General features: G+C 38.7%; 1 protein-coding gene across 5 annotated transcripts in view; it reads right to left on the bottom strand.

The window, feature by feature from the left end:
• Positions 1-21,901, bottom strand: part of RABGAP1L (RAB GTPase activating protein 1 like) — a 778,147-nt gene that overhangs the window by 198,688 nt on the left and 557,558 nt on the right. For all 5 annotated transcript variants that reach the window (XM_045069733.1, XM_013061129.2, XM_013061130.2 and 2 more), the window contains one exon: positions 16,486-16,527. In XM_045069733.1, coding sequence (XP_044925668.1) covers positions 16,486-16,527 — 42 coding nt within the window. The remainder of the gene's footprint in view (positions 1-16,485; positions 16,528-21,901) is intronic.

Raw genomic sequence — 21,901 nt, 5'->3', positions numbered from 1 at the left:
AAAAGCTTGAATGAGTTTGTGCTAAAATTACTTAGTTTACTCACAGACATAGGGAAAGGGGGGACAATGGATTCTATTGTTCTTATCTCTGTCAAGTGATCTCATATTTCTTAGGGTACGTCAAGTCCAAATGAATGACTGACAATGTGGACATGACATGATTAGCCAACTATCCTTCTTCCCTGGCATTTTAGATTGTCTCAGGAGAAATAAATAATGAGAAATTACTTCAACAAATTTAAGTGTTATATAATACATGCATGGTACTGTGATGATACACTTTTTTTTTCCTGATATAGATCCCTAATCCATAAAATGCATTATTTCTGGAACTTTAAAATTCCTTGGGTATCTTGGGATGCCTGAACGGCTCAGTTGGTTAAGCAGCTGCCTTCAGCTCAGGTCATGATCCCAGAGTCCTGGGATCGGGCCCCACATCAGGCTCCCTGCTCCGTGGGGAGCCTGCTTCTCCCTCTCCCTCCACCTGCCATTCCCCCTGGTTATGCTCTCTCTCTGTCAAATAAATAAAGAAAATCTTTTAAAAAATAAAATAAATAAAACTCCTCGATTATCTTGCACCCCCAATTACATTGGTTATTTTAGTATTTATTAGGTAGCACCCTAAAACCACTCTATCATTGAGCTGAGGATACACGGAAAAAAGTTAAAAAGAAACTAAACATTCAAACAACAAATTATGTTGGAAGGGGAAACCAATTTAAAGGAATACCAACCAGAAGGGAAGAATTGAAGTGCCAGCCTCTTAGCGTCTATTTCCACAGCAGTAGTGTTTTACTGCCACCAACAGGACAATAGGCATTCCTTCATGGAAATTAAAAAACTAATGAAATATACAAAAATTATTGCAAATCCAAAAGGTTTATAGTAGCTCCATTTTTCCCCCTCTGGTCTTTTGACTTCTGATTTGAAACCTGAATGGTAGCTGCAGAAACAACAGTCCCATTGTCAGCCCTTCCTTGTGTCACCATCTTCAAGCATAGAAACAAGAACATTTAACCCAAGCTGATGAATCAAAGACTAGGGAGAACTGAAATCCATTTTCCATTTTCAAGGCGTTTTGCTCTTCACTTCTTGTTCTTTAACTCTGTATGGCTTCAAATATGGTCCTTCAGGGAGAGAGCGGCTGGACCAAGAATTGACCCTTCTTCCCAATGCCAGCAGAAAGGGAAGGGAAAATTGTTCTTGCAGTTAGGTAAGAAAAAGAAGGTATCCAGATTGGAAAAGGAGAAGTAAAACCAACTCCACCTAAGAGATGATATGATCTTATATATAGAAATACCTGAGAGGGTCACCTGGGTGGCTCAGTGGGTTAAACCTCAGTCTTTGGCTTGGGTCATGATCTCAGGGTCCTGGAATCAAACCCCACATAGGGCTCTCTGCTCAGTGGGGAGTCTGCTTCCTGCCCACCCTGCCTGCCTCTCTGCCTACTTGCGATCTCTGTCTGTCAAATAAATAAATAAAATCTTAAAAAGAAAGAAAAGAAATACCCAAGAAATACACACACACACACACCCCACACACACACACAAACACACAAGAGCTAAAAATGACTTCAGCAAGGTTTGAGGATACAAGATCAGTACAGAAAAACCATCATAATTTTAGATAATATAATGAAGAATCTAAAATAGAATTAAGAAAATCCCATTTACAATAGCATCAAACAGATACTTAGAAATATATTTAACTAAAGAAGTGCAAGACTTTTGCATGCTGAACACTAGAAAGCATTGTTTCAAGAAATTAAAGAAAACCTAAATCAATGGGAAAACATCCTGTGTTCATAGATTGGAAGATATAACATTGTTAAGATGGCATTACTCTTCAATTGAGCTAAAGATTCAATGCAATTCCTATCAAACTCCCAGTCTTTCTTTCTCTTTCCTTCTTTTTCTTTTCTTTTCTTTCTTTTGAAGAAATGGACAAACTGATTCTAAAATTCATATGGAAATGCAAAGGACCAAAACAGCCAAACAATCTTGAAAGAGGAGAACCAATTTGGAAGACTCACACTTCCTGAACTCAAAACTTACTATAAAATTACAGTAATCAAGACAGTGTGGTACTGGCATAAGGATAGACAAAAATCAGTAGAACAGAGAGCTAGAAATAAAACCATGTGCTGACAGTCAATTAATTTTTGATAATGATACCAAGATAATTCAATGGGAAAAGAACAGTCTTGTCAACAAATTTACAGGGACAACCAGATGTCTGCATGCTAAACAATGAAGCTGTACTCCTACTATATTTGTTAGGGGTACCATGACAAAGAATCATAGAATGAGTGACTTAAATAACAGGAATTAATTTTTTCTCACAATTCTGGAGGCTAGAAGTCCATGTGTCAGCACTATTGGTTTCTTCTGAGGCCTCTCTCCTTGACCTGCAGATGGCTGTCTTCTCCCTGTGTGTTCGTATGATCATTCCTGTGTCCTTGTCTCCTCTTCCTATAAGGATACCAGTCCTACTGGATGAGGGCCAATCCTAATGATGGCATTCTAACCTCAATACCTCTTTAAAGACCCTATCTCCAAATACAGCAAGTTGGAGGCATTAGGGGTTAAGATTTTGACAAAAGAATTTTGAATGGGGAGAGAGGATGACCATCCAGTCCAACACCCCATCTCACTTCATATACAAAAATAAATTCAAAGTGGACAGCAGACTTGAATGTAAGAGCTAAAGCTACAAAAACCTTAGATGAAGAAATGTCGGGAAGTTGGGAAGATGGCAGAACAGGAGGACCCTGAGCTCACAGCATCCCACATTTTCAACTAGATCTCACTCACATCCAAGTCAATAAACTGGAGAGTGATCCAGATGAGCAATTAAATATAGAGAAAAATCTGCATCTGAAAGGTTATGAAGGTCAGAAAGGTGGAAGGAGGCTGCTTGCAAGAGGGAGGGAGCTGTGCTTGCCAAGGGAGTAGAGAAACAAATCGTCTGTCACACTAGGGAGCTCACCCCGGGAGGACTAATCTCCATAATGTTTGGCTTTTAAACCAGAGGGGCTGAATTCTGAGTTTTTAAAACCTGTGGGACTTGGAGCTTTAAAAGTCTGCTGATTCAGCAGGGGTGAGCCAGGAGGGTGAGTGACAGCTGGGTTGCCATCCTTACAGAAACAGCAGCCTGTACAGAAAGGCACCCTAAAAGTGGCAGTTTATACAATGCTGGGGGCAAATGAGACATATCTGTTTATATGGACCTCAAGGCATGTTGGGGGACTTCTCTGAAAACAAGGGAGCTGGCAGATGCCACTTTCCCCCGCTCCCCAGCATAAACACAGAGCCACCCGTGGGAATTGGAGCTGCACAGATACCAAACCCCCCAGCAGTGAGCCATGCCCACAAGTCCTCCCGAGGATCACTCACTCCAAGCCGCTAGCCTCAGCCCTAGGCTCAGGGAAAATTTTGTTAAAGCCAAGTATATGCCCTGTTCAGTTGATGGGCCCACAGCCACTGTGGCGCCCAGACTTGTATCCCCAGCCACTGTTGTGTGAGACACCTAGCTGAGTAACCCCAGCTGTTATCCTGCACTGCACCGATCAGTACGACCCTAGCCACCTTTGTGCACTGAACCAGCTGTGCCCAGCCATCACTGTGCGTCATGCCCAGCCTTGAGCCCTTGCTGCAACCCCCCACCCCACCTCCCAGCATGCAGCCCCCTATGGCTGCAACCCTTCCAGGAATCCAGCATAGAACTACTGGCCCAGTGTAAATTTTGCTAACCCTGCTGGCCTGCTCCCAAGTTCCCCAGAGGGCACACCCCCTCAGAACTGGCCTGCCTGGGTCCCAGCCAGTAACACTACAGAGAGTAAGCACAGCTCACAACAGGAGGTTGTCTGCACTGAAAGGAAAAGTGACTCAGATACAACAGCAGGGTGTAAGCAACAGACACAGGATACTCCTCTGAAGAGAAAGAGGACACTGCATGGCAGGCACCCCAGGAACTCATCTTCATAAAGTTACTACTTTCAAGAGCACAAGTCAGAGTGACTACTTAACACACAAAAACAGACACAGAGCACACAAAAGGAAGAGAGAGAAATTTATCCCATATGAAAGAATAAGACAAGACCACAATAAGAAATCTAAGAGAAACAGATGTAAGTAGCATGCCTGATTGAGAATTTAAAACAATGATACTCATTGGAATTGAGAAAAGAGTGAAAGACATGAGTGAGACCCTTAACACAGAGATAAGGAATAACATAGCAGAGATAAAAGGCACAATAAGCTAAGTGAGAAACATGCCTGATGGAATGAATAGCAGGCTGGAAGAAGCAGATGAATGAATCAATGACCTAGAAGACAGAGTAATGGAAAGTAATCAAGCTGAACAAAAGAGAGAGAAAAGAATTGGGCAAAATGAGAATAGACTTAGGGAACTCAGTGACAACATCAAACATAATAAAATTCATATTATAGGAGTCCCAAAAGAAGAAGATAGAAAAAGTGGGCAGGAAATTTATTTGAAGAAATAATAGCTGAAAACTTCCCTAATCTAGGGAAGAAACAGACATCCAGATCCAGGACGCACAAAGAAACCCCAACAAAATCTACAAAAGCAGACCCATACCAAACATATTGTAATTAAATTTGTGATATTTAATGATAAAGAAAAACTTTCAAAAGAAGCAAGACAAAAGAAGTCATTAACTTACAAGGGAAAACCCATAAAGCTAGCTGTAGGCTTTTCAACAGGAATTTTGCAAGCCAGAAGAGAATGGCATGATATATGCAAAGTGCTGAATGGGAAGAATCTCCAGGCAAGAATATGCTATCCAGTAAGGCTAACATTCAAAACAGAAGGAGAGGGGTGCCTGGGTGGCTCAATGGGTTAAAGCCTCTGCCTTCGGCTCAGGTCATGATCCCAGGGTCCTGGGATCAAGCCCTGCATCAGGCTCTCTGCTCGGTGGGGAGCCTGCTTCTCCCTCTCTCTCTGCCAGCCTCTCTGCCTACTTGTGATCATTGTCTGTCAAATAAATAAATAAAACATTAAAAACAACAACAATAACAAAAAACAAAACAGAAGGAGAAATGAGTTTCTAGACAAACAAAAACTGAAGGGGTTCATGACCACTAAACCAGCTCTGCAAGGAATATTAAAAGGGTTTCTTTGAGTGGAAAGGAGAGACCAAAAGTGATAGTACAAAGGCAGGAAACACAAAAGCAGTAAAAATGAATATTTCTGTAAAAAAAAAGTCAGTCAACAAACTCACAAAAAAAGGATGTAAAAAAAAGCCAGAGTAGCAACACTTACATCAGAGAAACCAGATTTTAAAACAAAGACTATAACAAGAGACAAAGAAGGACACTATATAATGATAAAGGTAACAATCCAATAAGAAGATAGAACAATTGTAATTATCTATGTACCCAACATAAGAGCACCAATATATATAAAACAGTTTATAACAAATATAAAGGAACTATTGGATAATAATACAATAATAGGAGAGGCCTTAAACACCCCCATTTACATCTATGGACACATCTAAACAGAAAATAAACAAGGAAACAATGACTTGGACCAGATGGATTTAACACATATTCAGAACATTCCATACTGAAAGAGCAGAATACACATTCTTTTCAGTTGCACATGGAACATTCTCCAGAATAAGTCACATATTAGGTCACAAAACAGGCCTCAACAAATGCAAAAAAGACTGAAATCATACCATGTACCTTTTTTGAGCACAATGTTATGAAACTAGAAGTCAACCAGAAGAAAAAAACCTGGAAAGACCACAAGTACACAAAGTTTAAACAACATCCTACTACTAACTGGGCAACCAGAAAATCAAAGAATAAATTAAAAAATACATGGAAACAAGTGAAAATGAAGCACAATAGTCCAAAACCTGTGGGATGCAGTAGATGGGTCACAAGAGGGAAATATATAGCCATATAGGCCTATCTCAAGAAGCAGGAAAAATCTCAAATAAAAAATCTAACCTTACACCTAAAAGGAGCTAGAGAAAGAAAAAAAAGAAGTTAATAAAATCAATTAAACCTCTAGCCAGACTTTTCAAACAGAAACAACAAATGACCCAAATAAATAAAATCACAAATGAGAGAGGAGAAATAACAACAAATACCACAGAAATAGAAACAATTATAAGAGAATATTATGAAAAACAATATGCCAACAAACTGGGAAACCTAGAAGAAATGGATCAGTTCCTAGAATCATACAATCTACAAACACTGAAACAGGAAGAATCAGAAAATTTGAACATGCTGATAACCAGCAAAGAAACTGAGTCAGTAATCAGAAAACTTCCATTAAGCAAAAGTCTAGGGCCAAGTGGCTTTACAGACAAATTTTATCAAACATTTAATGAAGAATTAATACCTATTCTTCTTATTCCAAAAAACAGAAAAGGAAAACTTTCAAATTTATTCTATGAGGCTGGCATTAGCCTGATACCAAAACCAGATAAACACACCAGAATAGAGAACTATAGTCCAATATCTCTAATGAACATATACAAAAATTTTCAGCAAAATACTAGCAAACTGAAATCAACAATACATTAAAAAAAATCATTCACTGCCATCACGTGGGATTTATTCCTGGCTTGAAGGGGGGCTAAATATTCACAAATCAATTAACGTGATACATGACACTAATAAGAGAAAAGAGAACTATGTGATAATTTCAATAGATGCAGAAAAAGCATTTGAAAAAGTACAACATCCATTAATGATAAAAACCCTCAAGAAAGTAGGTTTAGAGGAAATCTCAACAGAATAAAGGCCATCTGTGAAAAAAACACCACTAAGGTTTTTTTATTTTGTTTTGTTTTTGTTTTTTGTTTGTTTTTGTAGTACTCATTTTATTATAGTGTTATGGGACCAAACACACAGTATCTCTGAAGTATGTCTGGGAATAGTATTAGTTTTATCTTTTTAGAGAACTCTTATTGATATATCAAGTATTTCAGAATAATGAAGAAGCCCTAATATATAGAAAGCCACTTGTAACAAAGCCTCCATGCTAGTAAAAGTGTCTATCAGCCACAAATTAACAAAACTACCTGATACCTGAAGCCACTGATTTCAGCATACCACCTACATTCCCCACAGTCCCCTGTTCTTAACTAATCTCTCCTAAGCGGAAGGCTGTGCTCCTTAGCCACCTGGAACCAGAGCTCCAAGTAGCTATGAGGACTCTCGTCTATGATGGACAGTGGCTCCCTTGGCAGTCAGTTAAAGTATATGTCCAGGTGATAGAGCTCTTTGTGATGAGCCACAGAGCATTTGAGGACATGGTAATGAAGATGTGTTTTAGTGTGTGCTCTTAACTGAAGGGAAATACAGAGTCACGTATCAGGTTCCATTTTAGTGTGGCACCCCCATAAGAATGAGAGGTAGCAGCTAGTGTTGGAAGCAGCTGCCCAGGGGCACCAGCCAACCTAGACTTCCCTAGGTAACCTCAGGATGGAGTCAATCAATCATTTGTAGCACAATCTATGATCTAATAATGACATGCCTCTTGAAATAGCTATCATAGAGAAATTCTTTCATATGTGCACCAGGCACATGTACACAAAATAACATATTCTTAATGGGAAAAAGTGAGGGCTTTTCCCTTATGGTCAGGAACAAGACAAGCATGTCCACTCTCACCACTTTTTATTCAATGTGGTACTGGAAGTCCCAGCCACAGCAATCAGACAACAAAAGGACATAAAAAGCATTCAAATCAGTAAGGAAGAAGAAAAACTTTCATTATTTGCAGATGACATGATACTATATATAGGAAACACAAAAAGACTCCACCAAAATAATGCTAGAACTAATGAGTTCAGTAAAGTCACAGGATACAAAAATCAATGTACAGAGATCTGTTGTCTTTCTACACACCAATAATGAAGTCACAGAAAGAGAAATTAAGTAATAAATCCCATTTACAATCATGCCAAAAACCATAAGATACCTAGGAATAAACCTAACCAAAGAAGTGAGAGACCTTTACTCCAAAAACTATAAAACACCAATGAAAGAAATTTAAGATGACACAAAGAAATGGAAAGATGGTCCATGCTCATGGACTGGAAGAAAAAATATTGTTAAAATGTCTACACTACTCAAAGCAAACTACATATTTAATGCAATCCCTATCAAAACACTAATAGTGTTTTTCACAGAGCTAGCACAAATAATGCTAAAATTTGTATGAAACCACAAAAGACCCTGAATAGCCAAAGAAATCTTGGAAAAAAAAAAAAAAAGCAAACCCAGAGACATCATAATTCCTGACTTCAAACATTATTACAAAGCTGTAGTCAACCAAAACAGTACAGTACTGTTACAAAAACAGACACACAGATCAAAGGAATAGAATAGAAACCCAGAAATGAAGTTACAATTCCATGATCAATTAATCTTAGATAAAGCAGGAAAGGATATCCAATAGAACAAAGAACATCTATTTAACAAAAGGCAGAGGGAAAGCTGAACTACTTTCTTATACCATACACAAAAATAAATTCAAAATGGATGAAACACCTAAATGTGAGACATGAGACCATAAAAATCCTGGAAGAGAACAAAGGCAGTAACTTCTTTGACACTGGCCATAGCAACTTTCTTCTAGATAGGTCCCCTGAGACAAGGGACACTAAAGCAAAAATAGACTATTGGGACTACATCAAAATAAAAAGCTTCTGCACAGTGAAAGAAACAATGAACAAAACTAAAAGGCAACCTATGGAATGGGAGAAGATATTTGCAAATGACCCATCTGATAAAGGGATAGAGGGTTAGCATCCAAAATATATAACAAGCTTATAAAACTCAACACCCAAAAAACATAAAATCCAATTAAAAAATTAACAGAAGTGGGGCGCCTGGGTGGCTTAGTGGGTTGAGCTGCTGCCTTCGGCTCAGGTCATGAGCTCAGGGTCCTGGGATTGAGTCCCGCATTGGGCTCTCTGCTTGGCAGGGAGCCTGCTTCCTCCTCTCTCTCTCTCTCTCTGCCTGCCTCTCTGCTTACTTGTGATCTCTCTCTGTCAAATGAATAAATAAAATCTTAAAAAAAAATTAACAGAAGATAAGAACAGACATTTCTCCAAAGACGATAAAATAATGGCCAACACACACATGAAAAGATGCTCATCATTACTTACCATCAGGGAAATGCAAATCAAAACTACAATGTGATGTCACCTCACAACTGTCAGAATGGCTAAAAATCAACCACACAAGAAATCACAGGTGTCAATGAGGATGTGGATAAAGGGGAACCCTCTTGCACTGTTGGTGGGAATGCAAACTGATGCAGCCACTGTGGAAAACAGTATGGAGGTTCCTCAAAAAGTTAAAAATAGAACCATCCTAGGATCCAGCAACTGAACTACTAGGTATTTACCAAAGGATACAAAAATACTAATTCAAAGGAATATACACTCACACACACACACTGGTATTTATAGCAGCATTATATACAACAGGCAAGTTATGGAGCAGTCCAAGTGTTCACTGACTGATAAATGGATAAAGAAGATGTAGCACACACACGTACACACACACACACACACACACACACACAGGACTATTTCTCAGCCATCAAAAAAAAAATGAAATCTTGCCATTTGCAAAACATGCATCGAGTCAGAAATTATTATGCTAAGTGAAATAAGTCAGTTGGAGAAAGACAAACATCATATGATTTCACTTATATGTGGAATTTCAGGAAGAAAATAAATGGGTAAAGGAAAAAAATGAGAGAGGCAAAGCAAGAAACAGACTCTTTCCTATAGAGAGCAAGCTGATGGTTACCAAAGGGGAGGTGGGGGGGATGGGTGAAATAGGCAATGGGGATTAAGGAGACACTGATGGCGAGCACCAGCTGTTGTAGGAAATGCTGAATACTGTATTGAAACTAATATTACACTGCATGTTAACTAAGTGGAATTTAAATAAACACTTTTTTTAAGAAAAAAAAATGCAGTACACACACACACACACACACACACACACACCCCAACGGAATATTATTCAGCCATAAAAAGGAATGAAATCTTGCCATTTGCAACGACATGGAAGGACCTCGAGAGTATAATGCTTAGCGGAATAAGTCAGAGAAAGACAAACATCATCTGATTTCACTCATGTCTAATTTAAGAAACAAAGGAAAAACACAAGATAGAGACAAACCAAGAAACAGACTCCCAGTTAACCCTAGCTACCCTATTTAACACTGCAATAACCCACCCAGAGGTCTCTTTACTCTGCTGTATTTTTCCTTTTTCCCACTCACTATTACTTCTCATATACTATATTTATATATCTGTTATGTTTCTTGTTTATTAACTGTATACTGTTAGAACATAGGCTGATGGAGGCAAGTATTTTTGTTCTTCTAGCTCATTGATCTAGTCAAGTACACAGAAAAGCATCTATCGCTGAATAGGCGTTTGGTCAATATTTGTTCAATAGTGAATAATAAAATCTGTTTTAAACAGAATACTCTGGGTGGGGGGCAGGGTGCCTCGGTAGCACAGTTCGTTAAGCATCCGATTCTTGGTTTTGGTTCAAGGTCACGGGAATCAAGCCCAGCACTGGGCTCCACGCTCAGCATGGAGTCTGTTTAAAGATTCTCTCTTCCTCTCCCTTTGTCTCTCCCCATCTCTCAAATAAATAAATAAATCTCAACACACACACACACACAGGGTACTCTGGTGACAATGTGAGACTGGCTAGGACAGTGGTCATAAGCAGCTGGAGAAAGAGCAGACATCCCTTTCTCACAGCTCCACTGCTAACACCCAAATTTGAGCCACCATCTTCTCTTACCCATCACACTCCGGCCATACACTTTCTTAAGTCAATAAAAATCCTCTTTAAGGCTTTCATATTTGCTTCTTCTGCCTAGAAGTCTCATTCCCCAGATTTTGGCATGCTAGCTACTTCTTTGCATTCAATTTTCAGCTCAAATACCATCCCTCAGATCACCTTCATTGACAATTGAAAGAAGGGAGCTCCTGTCACTCTGCATCAACATCATTCTCCTTCAGAAACCTCAGCATATGCTAACACAACTATGTTTTTTTAAGTACTATCTGTCCTTCATCGGAAGGCAAGCTCTGAGAATGCAGGATCCTTCCTTAGCAATACTTTATCTCCAGGGCCTAGAAAAGTACCTAGCACTTGGTAGGTGTTCCTCTACTCCTGAAAGAGGTCACTGCAACAGTCCAGGGCAGAAGGTGTGGCAGCCTAACCACCAAACTGGGAAGATTCTAAAAATTCTTATGAAATAGAATCAACAGTAGTTGACTGCCAGTAGATGTTGGGGATTAAGAAAAGAAAAGCATTAAGGATAACTCGTCGGTTTCTCCTTTGAGCAGCTGGGTGGTGCCTTCATTGAGGTGAAGGTTACTGGAGGAGGCCAAGGGCTGGGAGGGTGTTATCAGTGCAGCTTTGACTTTTGGATTTGATGTGCCTCTGAAGCATCCAAGCAGACATGTAAGTCCATGGCCAAATATTTGGATCTGGGCTAAATATAAAGATGAGAATGAACATTTATAGGAGAAAGCAGGGGCATGAACAAGATCAGCAAGGAAGAAGCATCAAGTGAGTTCTAGAGGCTAGAGCTCTGAGAAACCCCAAGTTAATGACTAGGGGTAAAAAACAAAGCAAGCAAAAGTAAAATGGGAAGATGAGAGGGAGATAAAAAATAAGACAGAAGCCATGGGAGAATGTTTCAGAAAAGGGGAAGTGTTAAGTCTTTATGCTCTTTGAATGACTGCTGAGAAATCAAGAAAGATAAAAATGGAAACATGTCCCCTGATTTTGTTAGTGACTCCGTCGAGAAAGCTTCAGTATGGGGTGCCTGGGTGGCTCAGCTGGTTAAGTGTCTAACTCTTGATTTTGGCTCAGGTCATGATCTCAGGATCATGAGACTGAGCTCGTGCTGGCTGTGCGCTGGGTATGAAGCCTGATTAAGATTTTCTCTCTCTTCCTCTGTTCTTCCCTGCCCCCTCAAAAACAAAACAAAACAAAACACAAAAAACCAACCAACCAAGCAAGCAAACAAAAACTTCAATAAAATGGTAAGGCAAAAAACCATAGTGGTGAGGCTGAAAAGCCAAAACCATCAACGAGATGCTTCAAGAACTTTTATGTAATATAAAAGCTCATCCAAGCTAGGGGTCATTCTTCTAAAATTTAGCCATGATCAACTAGCTTCCCTAAAAAACAACAACAACAACAACAACAAAACCCTAGATATTCCCAAATGAAAGAACATGAGACTCTTCAGAACTGTCTTAAGTGTTTTTTTTACTACAATGACACAAATTAGTATCATAATTTACTTCTTAAGTTGCATTGTTTTACAACTTGCTTTCACTGTCCATAAAAGCACATATTTAGAAGTTATGTTTTTTCAAGAGTATGGAGAAAATGCACTCTCATATTGCTAGTAGAAAGCAACTCTGCAATGTCCATCAAAAATTCAACTGTGACTGCCCTCTGACCCAGCAATGACATCCTCAAAGTTTATCCAAAAGACATCATTAGATAAGTATGCAAAGATGGAAATTTCAGGATGTTTGTTTATTTTTTTTTTAAGATTTTATTTATTTATCAGAGAGAGGGAGAGAGCCAGCACAGGCAGACAGAGTGGCAGGCAGAGGCAGAGGGAGAAGCAGGCTCCCTGCTGAGCAAGGAGCCCGATGTGGGACTCGATCCCGGGACGCTGGGATCATGACCTGAGCCGAAGGCAGCTGCTTAACCAACTGAGCCACCCAGGCGTCCCCAGGATGTTTGTTTAATAGGAAAAGTCTGGAAACAAATGCCCATAAAAATTAAATATAAAATTGGCTAAGTAAAGTTATGGTACACACAATAAGATACTAATCAGTGATTAAAAAAGCTAAGGCAGCTCCATGTGTCATAACCATTCCTGGGTGCATTCATTTTCATACTTACAAATTTCCAGGCACCAATCATATATAACTCATTAAGCTCTAACAATCCTATGAGACAGACATTTCTAATATCCCCATTTTAAAGATAGGGAAATGGTAATTTATCTAAGATTGCAGCATAAACTGTGGGAGATGGGATTTGAACTCAAGTGGTCTGGCTCCGGCTCCATGCTTTTAATCACGACATGTCTGTAGTGACACAGAAGATAGTCATAACATATTATTAAATGAAAAAGAGTCTTGTTCATCAGCATTTTTTGAAAGAAAATAATATGTTCATCTTCATACACTATTCCTTTGGGTTTATCTCCTATCTCCCACTTCTTAATTACAATCCTCAAGCTCATATTAAAAATATATATGTACACAGAAATGTACAAAGCTAATGAATGCTTATATATTCATAGACCAATGCACAGGAGGAAGATTTTATAATGAATTTTTATTACAGTTACTTCTAGGGATGAAATTATGAGTGGGTTTTCTTTATCTCTGTAACAAGACGCAAAATGAGCTCGGAAAGAGGGGAAACATTCTGTCATTTACTATTTTTTTTTTTTAGGTAATCTCTACACCCAATGTGGGGCTTGAAATCAAAACCCCAAGATAAAGAGTTACATCCTCCACCAACTGGGCCAGCCAGGCAACCCCTGTCATATACTTTTTTTTTTTAAGATTTTATTTATTTATTTATTTGAGAGAGTGACAGAGACAGCACAAGGAGGAGGAGGGGCAGAAGGAGAGAGACAAGCAGATTCACCACTGATGGGAAGCCCGAACAGGGGCTTGATTCTAAGACCCTGAGATCATGACCTGGAGCTGAAGACAGACATCTGACTAAGCCACCCAGGTGCCCCCACTCCTGTCACTAACTTTTGACAATTGTTTGAATGCAAAGAACCTATTCTGATCAAAACTTCTCTGGCAACATGAAGTGGCTAAGAATAATTCTGAGTGATCATCTCTAATCTATTATAATATACTATACATAGTGACTATAGACTATTTCATATAGCAAATGAATTAGATTGGGAGAAATGAAAGGACACTGCCAATATCCTAGATGATCTGATGATACCCCCTACTATAATGAACCATTCCTTTAGCTCAATGGCTTTCTAGCTCCTTGGCAGACTATTTCTAACTCAAAAGAAAGCGGCTCCCATTCAGAAAGCAGGTGTCTTTAAATCATACTGAGCAACAGAGACCTTAACTTATATTTATGCTGATTAAAAATAAACTAATTCCAGCTTTGCCATTACTAAGACAAAAGACTTTAGGCAACCTGAGGCCTTGGCTCCCTCAGTTATAAACTGCAGGAGAGAATGAAGTAGTTTTTCTTGAACACAATCCACAGTTCTCTTACAAGTAACATCTGGACATTTAATGCAGGCTAATGGATTACTTGTGCTGCGTTCATAAGCTCTTTGAATTACCCCTAAGTTTGTTATTTTTATGTAAAACAAATATACATTCTTCTATGTAGCCTATTAGATTGGAAGCTAAATGCTAGTTACTTTCACGTATTTTGGGATATTCTTTTTCCGGGTGGAGACAATCAGATCAATTTGGTACACTTCAATTCAGCCTATATACACTGTCTCTGGAGGGGTCAGCTCCAGGATTAAGGCAAGGAGGCAAGGAAGGGATAGAAATCTCCCAATAGTAGTGACAAAGCTCTCCTTTTAATCTTCTCTAACTAGACAAATTCTGCAAAATACTAGATGAGCACCCATGTATTTCTAGAGAGGATTCAAAAGCCTTTCTGCCCAGTGGCCAGAGAATGTCCTCTGCACAGGCCATATCTGGGTTAACATGAGTAAAAATGCAATCACACCAAAAAAAAAAAATCTGTCAATCAGGAAGCTAATTTCTCAGATGGATACAGTATTACTCTGACTATAGTTCCTATATCCAGACAGGAAATCTGGGGTTAACCCAAAAGACAGACTTAAGTGTGTGCTGAGAGCACCAGTAAAGAAGGGTCACCAAAAAAATAAGGAAGTTGCATTTTGGGAAGGATAATATCTGAGGCTTAAAAACAAATTAGACATAATAGGAAAAATCATCACTTTGTTGGACTTCCTTCTTACACTTACTTTATGACAAAGTATTGTTTTTAGTCTGAATTACATAATACTGTCACTGCTTAGGCATTCTAAAAGTCTCAATCCAGCCCTATACTGAAAAGCATCTTAGAAAGTTTTAATTTGTCCCAACAACAACAACAACAAAATTAGAGGTAGAGATCCAGGACTTCACTAAAACATACAGGCACATATGTTTTTATTATTTTACTGAAAATTTTTAAAATATCTTCCTAACTTCCAAAATAACTTTGGCATAAGAATTATTCACATCTTAACTCCAAATGATTTAATGAACAGTTTAAAGTACAATTTATTAACTTCACAAAAAACAAATGTTTAACATAATAAGGGGTGAGGAGTACACCCCACTTCTTGATGTACATTGGAACTATATACGTCATGTCTTGGTTCTGGATCAAAGTATTTTGATCCAGAGGCTCTCCTAAAATACCAAGCAGCCCTCTGAAGACCTCCAGTCATTATCTTTTGGGAAATTTGGAAGAATGATGGGGAATCTAGAAAGTGAGTTATCTTGTGAATACAAGAGTAGTACAATAATGATAGCTGACATTTATTAGGCAATAGAATTTTCTAGACACTATGTTAATTATTTTTTATGTATCATCGTACTGAATTCTTACAACAATCCCAGAAATTAGTTTCTATTATTATCTCAAAACTCAGAGTCTGAGCCCTTAAGAGTAATTTACCCAAGGTCACAAACCAGAGCTGAAATTAGAAACAAAGCTGTCTGGGTCCAGAGTCTGCAATTTTAACAACTATGTTTTACTGGGAAGAGGTGGGCTGCATTTTGTTTTAAATAAATGAGGCAATTATCGCCTTAAGTAACAATGTCACCTCTGACTGAAAGACAAAAACTGACTGGATTACTTTCACCAATTTTGCAGCAAATGTCTTGCTGTTACCACACTGTTAAAGCTCCATTGATACGTTGATATAAAATTCAACAAGGTAATTATAATTGAATTCTAAAGTGTCTTGTAAATCCCTAGCTGTTGAAGTGCAAATTGAAATGTAGAAGTTTCTTTTTTAGTCGTATACTATAAAAGCTTTCTAATAATTCGATTCTAGGTTTAGGTACCTCCAGGGATGTTATTGTGGTGAGAAGTATTTTAAGAAAAAGGCTGGCATCCTTCTGACAAAAAACAGGTTTTAACTTTTTCTCTTACATCATCCAACTTGTATGAATGAAAACAACCTTACGTGTTACTGAACGGAGTGCTGGGATAGCAAAATTAAATAGATGGTAAGAAAAGTACAGAAACAAACTCTAAATAAACAGCAAACAACAAAGGATGGAAGGCGAGTCAGAGTTCCTCAGGGAAGTCTTTTTTGGGATTCAAGAATCTAGACCCAGTCAAAGGCTAATTTGAATTTGGCCCAATTTCAAGATCAAAACAGACTTACCTTTAGGAGCACCAAGGCTACATTAAAGATTATATTCAAACCCTGAAACAGAAAAAGAGTCCAAATTAATATTGCTACATCTATCATTATTTTAGTCAGTATTTTCCCATCCATCTTTACGGAAATCTCTACTTGCTTTCATCTTCACATACAATAATAAACCATGAGATTTTTTTTTTTTTTTGAAAGGTACTTTCCTTCTCTGAGAGGCTTACTGCAAATTTTTGGTGCTACTTAATGTTCACATAAAATTGTTTCTACAATAAATTACTTTCCCTCAATCCTTCCATAAATTATTCAATAAACTATTTTTCCTTCAATTTCTGGGTTATCTTCATGGGTCTACAGTTTGTGAAAGTTAAGTTTTTTGATTGAGGTGGCAGTGATGCAGAAGTCTCACATTATTAATGGAAATTCCCAAGTCCCAGTATGTACGTCTTGGTTAAATGGCCAGCAATAGACAAAACAAAACAAAACAGTGTTGCTGATAACTGGGACAGATTGTGTGAGGGGAGTTGTAAGCATCACACTGGATTTCCAATACTGTTCTTATTATTTTAGTGTTTGCATTCAAGTAGTATTTGTATAACTAGAGGTGTAATTAGGGGCTATGTGTTAGGCTTTCTTTTCCTTTTTTTCTGACGGAAAACCAAATATCTCTTTAGGAATACACAAATTAAACAGCTTGTTAAGAAATATCCTGGAACTGAATTTTGAGCTCTGAGTTCAGCCCCGTGACTCTGAAGAGCTGTTGAGATGTTAAATTCAAAATATAAGAAATCTTAAATACTCAAGATGACACAATGAAACAAAGTTGCCATGAAATATGCTCTTTCCTTGCCATGATAATCATCATACGTGAGAAGAAAGATCTTTCAAGTATGAGTTGACACCAGGGTCTCTACATGTGCCCTCTTCATCTCAGTCACAAATACAGTCTGTCTGCCTTTTGGATACGGAGCTTGTGCCAGGTGTATTACGCAGAGAACTTGTAACAAACCATTTTTTCCTGTCTCCAAAATCCTAAGTGAGGATTAAGACTAGGTACTCAGAGTGAATTCTTGTTATGATCTGCTGATCTTTCATAGTCACCTACCTAAAATATGATTTAATGGAAGAAGGGATGAATGAGAAATATAAAATATTTCATTGGAAGTTTGGGGTTTATTCAGTTAATTCTTTAAGAATTAACAGCAGGAAGTATAACAAGGCCAAGAGACAAAACCCAATCAACACAGATCATTACCATACCATGTAATGAGTCTAGACTAGTTCTGATCACAATTTAACAATTAGAAAAAAGGAAGACTACTGTAGATAAAAAAAACTTGGGTTAGGGGCGCCTGGGTGGCTCAGTTGGTTGAGCAACTGCCTTTGGCTCAGGTCATGATCCCAGACTTCCAGGACTGAGTCCCACATCGGGCTCCCAGCTCCTTGGGGAGTCTGCTTCTCCCTCTGAACTTCTCCTCTCTCGTACTCTCTCTCACTCATTCGCTCTCAAATAAATAAATAAAATCTTAAAAAAAAAAAAAAAACACCTTGGGTTAATATTAAGCAAAAAAAATTTTTTTTAAGATTTAAAGTAATCTCTACACCCAATGTGGGGCTTGAGCCTACAACCCTGAGATCAAGAGTGGCAAGTTCCACTGACTGAGCCAGCCCGGTGCCCCCCAAATTTGGCTTCCTCATCTACTAGCTGCTGCCCACTGCTGCCCAAACCTTCAGTCTAAACCTGCAGGCCTGCGCCACATACCCCATCCCACGTCATAGCTGCCTGGCAGTGGTGAATTGTTACAACCTGAACGCTTATCAACCTGCCATTAGGACTAAGTCCACAGTGTCTCTGGGTCTTGTTTTCTAGTCACTGATCTCATCTCCAGGTCTCTAATCCTTACTATGCTCTGGTCCCTTCTCCTAAATCAGTCTGCCGCCCACTTCTCCCTCCCAAATTCCTTTCATGTTCAATCAGCTGTGCTATATTCTCAACCTCTTTGCTTTCAGAGGAATAGTGAAATCTCACTAATTCTCTAACAACATCTATTGTGATTCCCACTTTTCAGAATGTGCCTAAGGTCAAAAATGTGTATTTAGTAGAAGGCCAGGATCCCCCAAACCTTTAATGCCTAGTTTAAGGGAATTTTCACCATTCAGTACTGGTATAATATACATAGTATATTATAATATACATGCTTATTTGAGGACCAAATGATTAAACTATACTACCTATCCCAAAATTTATGAGATTTATTCCTTTCCCTGTGGACCCAACTAGACCAGTTTATAGAGTCATCATCAAATCACAGTAAGAAACCGTTTTCTTCAATTAGCTCAAAGTCAAACAATTATTGAACAAGTGACCTATGAAAAACACCAAGAACTTAGAAATTACAAAAAAAAAGGACCTCTGAATAATCAAAATGCTCTAACACCACAAAAATTCATTCAAGTTTTAATTTCATATCCAAGTCAAATTACTTTGGTGATATGGCTTTATAGTTTATAGATATCACAGGTAGCAAAGCAAAAGACAAAGTGTCTGGTAGATGGGATTAGAGACAAACAGCCTACAGAGATAACTGTCAGAACCAAACTATTATATCTGACAGAAATAGAAGATAACACTTTTCTAAAAACTACAAAACAAATAGTTGTCTGGGCCCATTTAGTGGAGCCAATAATCCTTCTATAGTTTACATTGGTTCATAATGACAATCCAGCAGAATTAATGTTCAAAATACTGTGTTTAAGAAAGAAGCACAGCGGGCGCCTGGGTGGCTCAGTGGGTTAAGCCGCTGCCTTCGGCTCAGGTCATGATCTCAGGGTCCTGGGATCGAGTCCCACATCGGGCTCTCTGCTCGGCAGGGAGCCTGTTTCCTCCTCCTCTCTCTCTCTGCCTGCCTTTCTACCTACTTGTGATCTCTCTCTGTCAAATAAATAAATAAAATCTTAAAAAAAAAAAAAAAGAAAGAAAGAAAGAAGCACAGCATGTGTTTTAAATAAAAATATGATTTTTAGTTTGGGAAGCTAAAGAGGTACCTTTCAGTTACCAGAAATAATTTATATATGTAACCTCTTTAAACCATTTCAGAGTAATAAGGTATGACCTCATTTGCTTATCAAAGCTCTGGACATTATCCATAAAAATAAAGAAAAGACTTTACATAGGAAAGTGTGGCCAGACCACACAAACAAGATGCTTCAGACTACTAAGTTGTTGGAAGTCAGGAAAAACGTGCTATTCTACCAAATTCTTTATTTCACTAGAAAAATGTATCCTGGGGGGTGCCTGGGTGGCTCAGATGGTTGGGTGTCTGCCTTTGGCTTGGGTCCTGGTCTCCAGGTCCTGGGATTGAGCACCGTGTCAGGATCCCTGCTCGGTGGAGAATTTGCTTCTCCCTACCCCTCTGCCACCTCCCCTGCCTGTGCTGTCTGTCTCTCTCAAATGAATAAATAAAATCTTAAAAAAAAAAGAAAAAGAAAAAGAAAATGTGTCCTGATTTCTTAAGAGGAGACTAAAGAAGGCAAACTTAGTTGGATATTTTCTTTTAAATAAGGCATATTCTCATTTGGAAATACGTTTAGAGGTATCACTGAATTATGGAAACCTTCCACAGGCCAACTGACCTCTATTTCGGTCAGTTTAAAAGTGTAGCACCACAGGGGCACCTGGGTGGCTCAGTGGGTTAAAGCCTCTGTCTTCGGCTCAGGACATGATCCCAGGGTTCTGGGATCAAGCCCCACATCAGGCTCTCTGCTCAGCAGGGAGCCTGCTTTCTCCTCTCTCTCTCTCTCTGCCTGTCTCTCTGCCTACTTGTGATCTCTGTGTGTCAAATAAATAAAATCTTAAAAAAAAAAAAGTACAGCACCACACACAGGCTGATTTTAAGATGACAATGTCAATGCCAGCTTTGGTCCTCAGACTCTTAGCCAACAATGAAGTGAATTATTAGGGAACAACCCTTCACTTTTTCAAGCTACCATGAACTAAATCCTCTATTGTTACTTTATTGTCCATCCACTCTTACAGGATCCAACTGGTGACTAACTGAACTGAAATATATTTATTGAAATACATTTTTTTAAAGATTGATTTATTTATTTGCGAGAGAGAGAGCGAGCGAGGTGGAAGGGAGGCGGTAGGCACAGAGCAGGAAGGAGAGAGTTTTAAGCAAACCCCACACGTGTGAAGCTTGAGCAGGGCTCGATTCCATCACCTGAGCTGAAAGCCAAGGATCAGACACTTAATCAACTGTGCCAACTATTTGTATATGTATATCTCTATCTATCTATCTATCTATTTAAAGATTTTATTTATTTATTTGAGAAAGAGAGCAAGCACGAGAAGGGAGAAGGTCAGAGGGAGAAGCAGTCTCCCCATGGAGCTGGGAGCCTGCCTGATGTGGGACTCGATCCTAGAACTTAGGGATCATGATCTGAGCCAAAGACAGTTGCTTAACAAACTGAGCCACCCAGGCACCCCGATGAAACATACTTTAAAAAGAAAAAGATGTCGTCCATTTCAAGATGCCTCCCCTTTTCAGGAATATGTAATTGGCAGCAATTTGTTGGGTACTGAGGGGTAAACAGCATTCCTAATAGGACTCCAAGAGTAAAACATTTGGAGAACTATTAAGGATAAAAATAACAAGTAAATATATTGTTATGGCTCCTTGTTATTTATGGTACAAGGTCAAACTCCAAGTGCAAGATAATAAATAAGAGCCAACATCCACTGAAAATTTTCTGTGTGCCAAGAGCTGAATTAATCACAGTGAAAACATGCCCTTATTTAATCCCATGACCCTAAATTCTATTTTAATTTCCATCCACACTAAGACGTAGTCAAAGTAAATTTCCCAAGGTCACACAGCTACAAAATGGATTTTAAAAAAAGCAATGCAGTTCTAGAAGTCATTCTCTTAACTGCCAAGTTAGAGAAGATAGCCCAATGAAGAAGTGAATGAATGAATAAATCCCTTAGTTGGGGTTATTTAATGGGCCCTCTAATTCCTAAAGGATTAAAGTGATTCCTTCCATTTAAAGTAAATTTTAAATGCAGAGGGTAAGGAAGATTAACAAATAGGTGACTTCTACCAAAACCAAATCTTATTATTTGCCCAGTATCCAAAACACTTTCCATACGCAGCTGACTGCTTGCAGGATGTGAGGCCATAGAGACTCAGCGTGCCCTGGCAAAAAGGGTCACCACCTTCCTTCAGTGACAACAAACTGAGATCGGTCTTATGTGCATGAAGAAGTGGCTCCTTAACTGATTGGGAAGCTGCCGTTTCAAAATTCAATCACAGCCTGGCAAAATCTTCACTTTGAAGAACACCTACAAGTAATTGCCCCAAATTAAATAATCTCTCCAAAGTGTAATCTCTCCAAAGTGCAGATCGTTGTGTTCCTGGGTCGG

Source organism: Mustela putorius, unplaced genomic scaffold (assembly GCF_011764305.1).
Source record: "Mustela putorius furo isolate JIRA1106 unplaced genomic scaffold, ASM1176430v1.1 tig00003942_pilon_pilon_pilon, whole genome shotgun sequence".
Classification (NCBI taxonomy): Eukaryota; Metazoa; Chordata; class Mammalia; order Carnivora; family Mustelidae; genus Mustela; species Mustela putorius.
Note: the sequence above shows the minus strand (reverse complement) of the source record. Positions and strands in the feature narration are given on the sequence as shown.